This window comes from Buceros rhinoceros, unplaced genomic scaffold (genome assembly GCF_000710305.1).
Source record: "Buceros rhinoceros silvestris isolate BGI_N320 unplaced genomic scaffold, ASM71030v1 scaffold2451, whole genome shotgun sequence".
NCBI lineage: Eukaryota > Metazoa > Chordata > Aves > Bucerotiformes > Bucerotidae > Buceros > Buceros rhinoceros.
Window position 1 is genome coordinate 852 of NW_010392305.1, and position 12,625 is coordinate 13,476.

Genomic DNA, 12,625 nt, shown 5'->3' on the forward strand with positions numbered 1-12,625 from the left:
ATAAAGACGGGGAGATAACTTACAAAGTGCCGTCACAGGCAAAACGAATGCAACTTGGAGAAAATGAATTTACGTTATTGCTAATTAAAAAAAGCTAAGTAGAATGGCGAGAAACAAAGGTTAAAAACCAGAACACCTTCCCACTCTCCCTACTTCCTTCCCAGGCCCTACCTCCTTTGCCCCCAAGCAATGCAGTAGCATGGGAAATGAGGATTATGGACAGGACATAACCTCTGCCACTCCTTCCTCCTCACACTCTTCCCCTCTCCAGTGTGGGGTCCCTGCCATAGGATGCAGTCCCTCATAAACTGCTCAAGTGGAGGTCCCTTCCACATGCTGCAGTTATTCATATTCTTCTCCATGGACTGCAGTCCTTCAGGATACACTTGCTCCAGCACAGGCTCCTTTTGACATTCTGCAGGTACTTCCAGAAAACCTTGCTTCTGTGTGGGCTCTCCATGGGCTGCAGCTCTCCTCAGAGCATCTCCACCTGCTGCAGCACAGGGTTCCCCACAGGCTGCAGTGTGGATATCTGCTCCACTGTGGTCCTCCATGAGCTGCAGGTGTACAACCTGCTTCACTGTGGTCTCCTACATGGGAAAAGCACCTCCTTTTCACACCCTGCTGTCCACAGGGCCGTTTCTCACACTTTTTTCCCCCTTCACTCCTCTGTCTCACACATTGCTGTGCAGCCTTTTCTGTCCTTTCCGAGAGGTGCCACCGTTGTAGCTGAGTGGCTCAGCCACTGCCCAGAGGTACCGCCATTGTAGCTGAGTGGCTCAGCCACTGCCCTATGGTGGGTCAGTTGGACCAGAGCAGCTGTGGTCAGCACAGGGCAGCTCCATCCTCTCCTCACAGAGGCCACTCCTGCAGCCCCCCACTGCAGGACATATACACCTAATACACTAAAATGTTGTTGTTATAAAAGACTTAAAAGATGGCTTAAACTAAATATTTTTCTTAATAGTCAATATCTATTTTTATGGTTGGTTGTTAATATCTTGTGTTCTTGGCTAAATTGCTCTGGTTCTCAAGCTTTTAATCAGAATATTTCAGTTACCCTACAATTTTGCAGTGTTAGCAGAAACTGAGATAGGGAAATTGTTCCATCTGTCAGCAAGTCCAAGAAGGTAAATCACTGGGAGGCTAATGCTCCACTGAAGTTTCCAATTTGAGGAAGAGGTTTTGAAGTGGAGTAATGTAATTTGTGTAGTCTCTTTCTACAGTATTTAAATAAAAGATAAATTTCTGTTTTCTGTTATATGTGCAGATAGTTATTCGACGGCTTCCTCCTTGTCTAACTAAGGAGCAACTGGAAGAGCAGCTACATCCTCTACCTGCCCATGATTATTTTGAGTTTTGCACTGCTGATCCCAGGTGAGGATGAGCTGTTTGTGCAGGTTTTCAGGTTCTTAAAACCTAATTAAGGTATTTTGGACATAGCAAATTACAAATTTTTTCCATCAAGCCCTTTTTGTTAGTTTTCTTAGTTACTTAAAATATTTGTGAAAAGCTAGATACATATGTAGAGACAATGGATACCTGCCCTGCCCTTTTACACTGGCGACTTTAAACCAGAAAATTTTTGTGTATGAGTAGAACATCATTTTGTGTGAAACCCTGATGTTTCTTTTAACTATTATTGGTAAAATGCAACCAACTGTGTATCAGCTGTGAACAAAAGTCAGCCTAGGGCAAATATCACAGAAGTTTTTTCATGTTTTTCCATTTGAGCTTAGTTTCTGTGTTTGCTTACATGGTTTTGTCAGTTTTTCAAATAACCCAGCTTCATTGATTTTTGTCTCATTTAAAACTAAAAAAACTGGGAAAAAAAAGGAAAATGAAATAGTGGTTGATTTAAAATAAATCAGAGTTGCTAGTTTATTTGTATAATTACTCAGTATTGCAGTTGTAAAATATGATTCCCTTTCGAAAAAAAAACAATTTCCAGAAGAGAAGGAACTTAACCACTAAAGTAAACAAAATACCCTGTATGCTACATATGCATGTGTTCTGAAAAACTAAAATACAAGATCCATCTTGCCAGTCTTAGGCTATCTTGATGTGCAGTGAATCATCATTCACGGGCATGAGATTCTTGTCATTGACTACAGAGAGATCCTGGATGTTTATTGCTGACCAACTTTTAAAGTTACAGGTGACCCCAGCCAGAGCAGATAGGGTTTCCTTCGGAGGGAATTGTTTGTGGCAAATTACACTTGGAACTGTCTAGTTCCTGGGCTGATTTTATTTGAAAGGATACTACCACTTCTTGCCACAACTGTGCTATTAGATGGTTAATGCTGACTATTCCACAGTCAGAAAAGAACAAATGTCTGTTTAACGAAACTTTATGGCATTTGCCTGACCTAGACAGTTACACGTATGTGCAGCAACTAAATCATAGGTACTTCAGCTTTTCCAGTAGGAACCTCAAAGAATGTGTAGTTAGGAAAGAGGAGAGTTTAGACTGTTTGGAAGTCTTTAGAGTCATTGCATGCTTTGGGTTGGAAGGAACCTTCAAAGATCATGTAGTCCTGCAGGGAGCAGGGACGTCCTCAGCTAGATTGGGTCGCTCAGAGCCCTGTCCAACGTGATGTGGAATGTTTCCAGGGATGGGGCATCTACCACCTCTCTGGGCAACCTGGGCCAGTGTTTCATGTCTCTCATTGTAAAAAAATTCTTCCTTAGGTCTAGTCCAAATCTCCCCTCTTTTAGTTTTAAACCATTACCCCATGTCCTGCTGCTGCAGGCCCTGCTAAAAAGACTGCCCCCATCTTTCTTACAAGCCCCCTTGAAGTATTGAAAGGTTGCGATAAGGCCACCCTGGAGCCTGATCTTCTCCAAGCTGAACAACCCCAGCTCTCTCAGCCTGTCCTCGTAGCAGAGGTGCTCCATCCCTCTGACCATTTTTGTGGCACCCTCTTTGGACCTGATAATGACAGGTTCTTGTCCTTATGCTGAGGACTCCAGAGCTGCTCGCAGTACTCTAAGTGAGATCTCACCAGAGTGGAGTACTTCGTAGTTGCTTACATTTTTCTTCTGAACCTCATCATACATGACTTCCACATGGGTCTCTAAGGCTTCCATCTCAGCTGTTCATTTGATAAGGGGAAAATATCAATGGCAAACAGAAGTTCTCTGAAGAAGACTGTCTCTGTGTTTAGCTGCACAAATGCTAGGAAACAGTTAAAAAAAATTACAATTTTAATATTCCAGAACAATTGTTGGCACAAGAATTTAAGGAGTCAGCCATCTTAGAAAAGAGAAGGCACTGACAACAGTTGTGCCTGTAAAGTTTCCTTTTGATTCTGCTTTTATGCAATGAAATTTGGAGTACTCAGACATACTGCTGTCCGCTCTTCTAATTGCATCCATGTCAGGTTACTGAAGAAAGATACTGTGTTTTTTCTCTCGTGCTCTTTATTAGTCATGTGCTTTCATACAGCTAGGGACAGAGGACAGAAGACACATATATATTAAAAAGTTTGTTAGATCGTATATATGACACAGTAGTTCATTCTAGTAGAGGGATGAGGACATGCTTAAAAAGCCTACAGAATTAATTTGCCTTGAAGAGCAGATCTTGGTGATTAAAAAGTCTGAAGAAGATAAATCTGTATTGCTCACATTGTTTTGCTAATAGACTTCAAGATGCAGCCAGCAAAGGATACATATTTTTAATCTTCATTTTGAACAGTTACATCTCTCATATATCTCTTTTATTGTCAGTTTCCTTGAGTCCCGTGTATGAGTCCTAAAATAAAATAATGATCTGGAAGGAAAATGTTCTCTTCCTTCTGAGTTTTGGATTCATGTTCTCTTCTGCCTTCACAAATTTAAACTCCCTAGAATAAAAATATTCTCATTTAAGTTTGAATTTTTCAGCATGAACTGTTTCTTATTCACTTTTTTTTGCTTCATCTTGCTTCTTTAATATTACACCTTCCTGCAAAAGATGCATTTTTTCAGAATGGGTTCATCTTTACAAGGTTTGTATGGCTACAACTTCTTTCAGCAAACTATGCAGTTTGAATGGGCATTTAGCTGTAGTTTTGCAGAATATTGGCTTGACTGATTATTTGTTCTTTGACTGGCACAGGATCACCTTGCCCCCTTTGCCCCCATTGAATGCTGACACATACCCGTGTGCATCTGTTTGTGATTAAGCTGTTTACATGTTCACACACTCCTGAAGATAACAGTGAACTTTCAGAAATTGTAAGTTAGGGACAAGATTAATACAGTGAGTCTTAGTCTCCTTTTATCCAGCGGAGAACTCTGTCTTCAGTGTAAAGCAGTGTGCTCCAGTAATCTGTTGTGTTATGGACAGTTCACAATATTCCAGAAGACTGTGGATGTATCTTCATGCCACGGGAAGAGCTACAGGACAAAGTGGGCATGTTCTCTACAGTGTCTTTTGTCTTTCACTGGTAGCTTTTTTTCTATGTCCTGTTCTGTGTGGCAACCAATCCAGAGAATTTGGCAATAATAAAAGCAGATTTCATGTTACCTAACAAGAGAATGATTTGGAGAAGCTACTCGGTGAAGAGGATCTGTTTGTTGGAAAGAGAAAGGAGCATACAGATGATTTGATGCAGAAGCAGACAAGATTGCCTTAAGAGCTGTAACATCTCAGTTTAACTCCATCCTGTGTAACTCTAGAACAGAAGTTCAGCTTTCTTTCACTGTGGAGTACAGGCTTCTCCCCTGCACACACACCCCTCCCCCCCACCCAACAAAACACTCTGGCTTATGAAAACCATAGAACTCCTCCTCAGAAATTGATGCCGAGAATGGTGGAGGTTGAAATAGTTCAGGAGCAGTTAGACAAATATTTACTTAGATGGATATGGAATCCTGTTGAGCACAGGGATACAAGTTCTGTATTACAAAGTCCCTAGGCTGCAAGTAGCTGAAATTATATACAAGCTGAAGTGTCAGTGTATCATTTCCTCTTTTTAATAAACTTTTTCTAAGCATCCTCTACTGGTTACTGTCGCAGAGAGAACTAGAGAGATCTAACTGTAACTGCTTGTACATTTTTATTTCCAAGGTCATCTCACCCTAGAAGGCAAAACAAACAAGATATGCATATCAACTCAATTTTCTCTGGTTTTGCAGTCTAAAGGTTATCTTTCAGTTTACAGTATCATCTTACAGGCAACTTAGAAAACTTCTTAAAATCTCATTTGATTAAGTAATGTCATTAATGCATAACACTTTTTCCGTTATGTCCGTTTCAGTAAAATCGTTTCTGAAAGTTTCTTGCATTGTGTTTCGCTCATTTTTTCAGATTCATCCAGTTTATCACATTACATTTATTCTCTTTTGTACATTGACATCAAAACACAAACCACTCTTTCTGTGACTGATTCTATGGCCTTTAGCAATGTTTGTTGAATAAACACACTATCTATAGCTGATAATAAAGACTCTTCCCGATAGTCTGTCTTGTTCTCAGACTCCAAATATTAACTATTTTTTCCAGGATGATTGTAGGCAAATAGCATTAACACTGTAGGATGATGTATGCACCCAGGAATTGCAGCTCTGAAGGCGTGGTGCCTTCAGAGTTTCAAGAGAACCACCACTGCTATATTTTGGATGGAATGAGTGACAGTCTGTCATCGCAACAGTACCACAGTGTTTCTGCTGCTTTTCTGCTGAGCAAATTGTGCTTATTTATATCTGTTAAAAGGAAAAGCTAAATTAATTTTAAATTATGCCAGTTTTATCCACTATGTGAATGACAACAGGAGGTGAGAGACAAGAGGATGAAAGCCAGTGGATTTTAGCTTGACATGCCAATGTAGATGAGTTATCTGATCAAAAATTATGATGCAATATATGGATGAAGGAGTTTAACACTCCAAAATTTAGATGCAGAGATCTATATATTAATATGCATAGAAGAAAGTATATTTGTTTATATATACAACACGATAAGTTGATAAGTGTTTTTATGAAGACGAGATGGCTGTTTTTATAGTTTATGTGTTGCTGTTTGTATTGCAGATAACTATTTAAAATGGCTTTCCTGCGTACTACTATTTTCACAATTGTGTTAAAAGATGCTTTGTAGGAGTAAACTATTAGAATGTATTTGTTATTAAAATTACTATAGAATTAAGGGCTTAAAGAGATGATAGACCAAGTATTACAGAAATACACGTAACCTAAAAGATTGAATACCTTGAACACACAGCAGAAAACAAAGAAACAGTGTGTTGTACTGAAGAAATGTTACAGTCAGACTCATCTGGGTGATTTCCATAGAGACTGCTCTAAGTGGTATCCCAGAGATGCCAGCATCATGTGCAGTGCATCTGTCCAAAATGTGATATGGATGGAAAGCAGCATTATAGACAGCAAACATATGGCAGAATAGAACGAGGTAACTAATGATAAAACTAACCATGCAACCTCGTAACTGCATTTCATACCCTGAATGAAATCTATGCTGGTAGATACTTGGAAAAAAGGAGAAGGTACACAGAGTCCAGTGGCCCGTCTGTAGGACTCAACTGGAAGGCAAAATTCTGAAGAGCAAAAGCTGTATTGTATCCGATAACCGCTGAATATGAAGTACAAAAGTAGAGCAGGAGTATATCTTCCTAGGAGAGTGTATTGGCTACAGAGTGTCCTGTGAAGCCCCGTGCATTCTTCGTTGCACAGTTACGCCAATGAGTTTTGTGGATAGGTAAAGAGCGAATCCAGGGTGAGGAGCAGCAGTTGGAAGTCAGGTGTCTGAAACCCAGAGTGAGACATGACTTTGTATACAGGTCAGAGCTAAGCATTTCTGATTTGCAACGTTTAGTTTACTTGCCAGCTATAGAGTGAATTTTGTGCGTTTTTTTAGGGCACACTGCACACTTTGCTGGGCAAGAGCTGAAAGATGGGACTGAAACAGTAATCAGGCTTTTATACACTAAGCATTCTGACAGCTAACTCATATGCATGCATATGAGAACCAAATCTTGATCTGTAGAAGTGATGCCATCAGAGAAGGAACCTGTAATTGCTAAATTTACTGTAGCTGTGTTTCTACAGGTTTCTACCTAATGACAATAATGGACAGAAAATCCTATTTTGTTGTGCTACTGTGCACATCAGTATTGTACTGAGCACAAGCGCGCTTTTATATTTCTGTATGGTTCTGCTGATGTGAATGAAGTTGTTGAAGATGTTAATGATGTATAGCACAACACTGGATCCCTTATTTGCCAGATAAATTCTAAATCTTTGCTTTCCAGAGTCCTGTTTATGCATTTCAGACTCAATTTTTCCTTACTAATAAATGCTCTAATAACCATAGCAAATCCATCCAGATGATGAAGCTGTTTGCTGTGTAATGAGACGGAGAAGTGCCACAGTAATGTAGTGGGTGGGACACTTGTCTGAGTCCCAGTCTTTGATCTATGGAAAGTTTTAGTATTTTACGAAAACTGAAGATGGATAAAACACAGATACTTGTTTAGACTAGAAACTGAAGCTGAATTTCTCAGTCTCAGATAATCATAACTAGGCTGAAAAATAATGCTTTCTCGAGATTCCTGGTTTTGTCTTGTGAATTTTCAGCACTTCAAGTGTATAGTGATATCAGTCTCTAATATGAGGCTTCATGTCAAAGAACATGAAACATAAGAATAGTCCTGTTAACATGATGGAGAAAGAAGTTTACTTCTTCCTGGGAGGCACCAGTTATCAGAGACTTCACTGTTCCAGCCATTGGGCAGCACAGAGACATTTCTTCCAACACAGCTGTAGGTTGCCACAATAAAATTTCCTCATTTACGTACACTTTAGAAGATATTTTGTAAAAGATAACTTTTCTAAGATTTTTAAATTTTTTTTAACTTTATGTAGTTATGAAGAGTGTTACATTAAATCTTTTTTTCTTTTTCTTTGAAACCAATGAGAAGAAAACTGTCTTGTTTCATCTGCTTTGCACTTCGGTGGTAACTGTATACCCAACCTCAAGATACTTTGTGTTGCATGTGCAGACTGAAGGTTTGCAAATCTGATCACAGGATTTTGCAGGGTTTGCGAAACCTCACGACAAAACCAGCAACCTGCCACCGTGCTTTTTTGGTAAAGCTGTCCACAGGTTGCTTGCAAGTGTTCCATAGCTGTGGCATTGGTGTGGGTTATGGCGGATGAGGGAGCATGCCGTGCCGGTAGAGTCTTTCAGCACTGCCTCATGTCAGCAGCACAGCCCTAGCTGTGTCCTGGCAGGCATTTTTGTGGTTACCTGCTTACAGGGCACTCAGTGCTATTCCCATCCTAGAAAATCAAAGTACAGTGAGTGCATATAATGAAATAGCTCTCAGAAGGTTTATCCTCTGCATACTGTAGAAACGCGCCATAGCTGGTATTTGCAAAACATCTAAATGAAAAAAGCCCTTTAGTTTTTTTTTTTAACATTTCTCCTGGCTACAATACCAAACACAAATTTGGGGGCTTTACAAAATCATTGGTTAGTTATTGACAGCACTGCTTTTTATCATCCCTTCTAACAGCCAGAGCAGAATCTGTACGGTTGCACATTTGAAAAAGAAAAAAATTACTCGATTTGTAACTGTGTTGCTTTGAGCTGCCACATGCGTGAATCCTGTGATACCAACCCATATTTTGACTCTCACTCACTGTAAAATCTGATTCTGAAGTAGCTATGGGACTGAAATGCAGTTGCCACTATGTGTGATTATTGTCTCCTGCTGGTGGTGAGTTTGTCTAAAGACAGGCCACATGTGGCAATAGTATTATGAACACAGGGATTTTAAAGTAAAGGGCTTGTATTCAGGGATGTTCAGAAACCTCGTGTAACACATAGCCATCATTGAAGGCACTTAAATCCAAACTGGTTTATATCACAGTTGCAGGGGTTTAAAGGATGTACATGCCATGACTCAGTAATTTGGGTGATGGGTGGCAATTCCTTAAATGACTTCAGTTTCTTGTGGTTGATGGTGTGTCAACCCTGAGGTTTTTATCAGGCATGTGAAACATTGACCCTTGGAGTGGGACCTGTGCCAATAAATTGTTGAAGAATTAGGATTGTTCTAGGTAAGTACCTGATCTTTCTTTTGCTAGAAATGCTTTGGATTTTCACAGTAATTGTTCTTCCCAAGTAGACATTGTATATATATATTGATACACATGTATATCAGATGGAGTTTATTTCCATATAATTCAGTGGATTATCTTGCCAATTATTAGACTTGAATCTTTCTTAAAGGCGGAAATCCCTTTAAATAGAGGGACAGCTTGACAACTGCCTTTTCACTGGGAGCTTTTACTTACCTCCTTCTATTTCAGAGACAGAATGCCCAAGAAGTTCCCCAAAAAGCACTGCTGTTATTCATGTCTCTTAAACCATGAAATATTAGGCTTAAAGCTTTGATCCTGCACAAGGGAAGCGTATGCTCTGCAATTTACAGAGACAAACTAGAAATACTTGTCTCTGTTCAGAATAAATTTCACAGTTGCAACCAGGAACTCAGTTGTTGAGTTACTATTTGTCATAGATACAATTGGATATGTATTTGTGAAGGTTTTGGTATGCGTGTTTAAGGTAACCGTTTCTCAAAGGAGATGAGAATTGCAACGGGATCCTTCTAGTTTTACTTTCTTCGTAGTCCTGAATGGAATAGTAAATAACAGAAAATAAAATTGTTTCTTGTTGCAGCCTTTATCCTCATCTCTACTCAAGAGCATACATTAACTTTAGAAATCCTGAGGACATCCTTCTTTTTAGAGATCGCTTTGATGGCTATGTCTTCATTGATAATAAAGGTTGGACTATTTGTAAGATATTAAGTGTGTATATATACATATGCCATTTAGAACGTTACTTCCTTTTTGCTAATTATGCCAGGTTTTTTTGGGTCAGTTTACAGTTAACTACATAAAAATATATTAAAATATAGCACTTAAAAGATAATGAAGTGCAAGATATATTTGTCCATTCCGTCTTGCTTGTCCGTGTGGGTGAATGCTTTATCTGCATTCTTGTATACCTTAAGCAATACACTGTCAAGATCCTATTAAGATAATAATCTTATTCAATCTTCACAATTCATCACAACAGTAACTGAACACATTGCAAGCATGAACTGTTACATCTTTAGTGTGTTTCTGTGAGATAAAGCTGTGCCATTTATTCCCATTGTGAAAAAGCAAGAAGAAAACTTGACTTTATCAAGTTGGTTACCCACTTTGAGATACATACAACTTGAGTTTTTAGAGCATTCGCAGACATCCTGAGTTGAGTTCCAAGAACAAGAGCAACAAAACTGGTCGCCGTCCTTAAAATGTTCGGTCTGCAAAAGTTTGCTCAACAGTAAAGAAAAAGTCTGTTGTGTAGGTGTGGATAAATCCAGGTCTCCTACAGTGGCATGAAACTGCTATGGCCAAGAAACGGTGCTTTCCCTTTAGCAGTTCCTTGCCACATTCACTCGTAGCTTCTGTAAAAAGTTCTATGGGTTGTATAAAACAGACAGATTTGTGGATTTCTTGTATAGACATTGTTTATTCTGTATACTCAGTGTTGCGGAAGTCCTACAAAAAGCCCTGTCCTCTTACTGGAGAGTTGAGCTCTAAAGTAGCCAGCTGTCAAACTAACAAATTCTTCCTGCCTATTTTATAGGCTTCTAATTTAATCAGAATTGGATGGATTTTCCTGAAGATGGAGAACAACACATTCCTTGCAGTGTGTGATTTCAAATTCTGGATGTTTTAAATGAAAAACTAGAAAGCAACTATTTTTATGATTCTGCCAGGACTTCACTTTGCCTAAATTAAGTGCATTCTTCAGCATTATGCTGTTCTGAAGCCAGAATATTCTGTACAATGGAAAACTGAGTTTGGTCACAACTGGCCGGTTTGGCATGATTGTGCAAATAAAGAGCACAGGTCTTGATCAAAGGTGCCCTGTGGTGAGGCTTGTGGCGGCATCGCATTTATGAGGCTAAAATTAAAACGAGGATTACCAGGTTCCATAAGGTTAACAAGTGTTCTAGCTGATTTAAGCCAAGTTTTTAGTGGATTTGAGCAAAGTGTAATCTTGAACCTGTTGCAAGGGGAAACTGGGTGAAATTCCAAAGCTGCACACAGTTCTCCAGTCCAAAGAAAAACCCAGTATTTAAAGCAGAATTCAAAACAAAGAATACATGCCAGTAAATACAGAGATTGCGTGGTCCATCATAAACAGAAAAAACTAAGTTTCACACAATTTTACCTGCTAAGTTTTACAGTTTTGGTTCTGAAAGAAGGTGGTATGTTTTATTAATGCATGTTTACCAACATTTATTTGTGTTTTAAGCTTTTTGGCAATAAAACTTTACAGAAGCAACTCAGTTGTTTCGAATTTGTTTTGCAGTAGTATTCGCTTGTCAAGCTGAGATTTTATGTAGTTTCTTCTAATCGATGAATATCTGAGAAGAATTAAAAGGGAGTGATAAAAAATAATACGGGAATTTTATTGTTCAACAGTAGTCATCTTCATTTTGACAGTCTTTGTTAGCATGTCCAGTAATGTTTATGAATATAATTAAAATATAAATGTATTTTGTTTTGAATTTAAAACTACTGCTGCATGTAATTTTTCTTTAGAAGCTCAGGATGGAATTGTAGAAACATTCACCTTTAATTTCGAGTTAGACTGCCCAACTCAAGTTTCAAAAGGTTTGAAAATCTTGCTTGAATATAGGAAATGTTTCTCCCCCTCAAAAAAATTGAGCATTGATCTCTTCTAAGGTTTGGAGTATCCTGCAGTGGTTGAATTTGCTCCATTCCAGAAGATTTCAAAAAAGAAGCTGAAGAAGAAGGATGCCAAAGCTGGGAGCATTGAAGACGGTAAACATTTTCTTGGTGTCACAGTGGAAAATAGATTCCATTTCTGTCCTGCATTGCAAAGTATTAACGTAATTCAAAAATTTTTCTTCACAGATCCAGAATATAGGAAATTTTTAGAGAGTTATTGTGCTGATGAAGAGAAAATCTGTGCTAATCCTGAGATTCTTTTGGGAGAGATTGAGGCCAAAACAAGGGAACTCATTGGTCTGTTTTCTTGATTTTTCTTATTGTTGAGAATATTAAATATCTTATTTTTATATCTTTATGATATTACCTGCAAGAACTGACCTTTTAAGTCTAACAGATTGAGGTTATTGCTGTTAAATTTTTGTAATCCAGCCAAGTAGTCTCTATGCATGGAATCACTTGACTTCCCTGGAAGTGTTGCATATGCAGTGGCTTCAGAAATAGGTCCTTAATACTTCTGAATACTTACAGATGTATTAAAAGGTGGTAGATTTATTTTTAAAAGATAAAATAGCTGAATACTTAACAACAGATCCCTGATATTAGCTGCTTTTATTGAGAAACATGAAATGATCTTCGTTCTCGCAGTCAAGATTCGGCAAAAGTTTTGAAAGTAAGGCAACACTTTGTTTTCTGTGTGCATGCAGCATGATTTTCACAGTCTCGGGAGAATCTTTAGTAAGATCAACACTAAAATCTCCAATGTTGGTATGCAGTTTTCAGGATGACATGGAATATTGATGTGCTGTATCTCCAGGTGACAACAGGCAGAACACTTACTCTTTCACTATGTATGACA

The 12,625-nt window shown here is 38.6% G+C and overlaps 1 protein-coding gene across 1 annotated transcript in view; it reads left to right on the forward strand.

The window, feature by feature from the left end:
* Positions 1-1,270: 1,270 nt before the first annotated feature.
* Positions 1,271-12,625, forward strand: part of UPF3A (UPF3 regulator of nonsense transcripts homolog A (yeast)) — a gene marked incomplete at its 5' end in the record, with an annotated part of 22,502 nt that continues 11,147 nt past the window's right edge. The window contains 4 exons of the mRNA XM_010144398.1: positions 1,271-1,377; positions 9,692-9,798; positions 11,761-11,859; positions 11,953-12,063. Of these exons, the coding sequence (XP_010142700.1) occupies positions 1,271-1,377; positions 9,692-9,798; positions 11,761-11,859; positions 11,953-12,063 (424 nt within the window). The remainder of the gene's footprint in view (positions 1,378-9,691; positions 9,799-11,760; positions 11,860-11,952; positions 12,064-12,625) is intronic.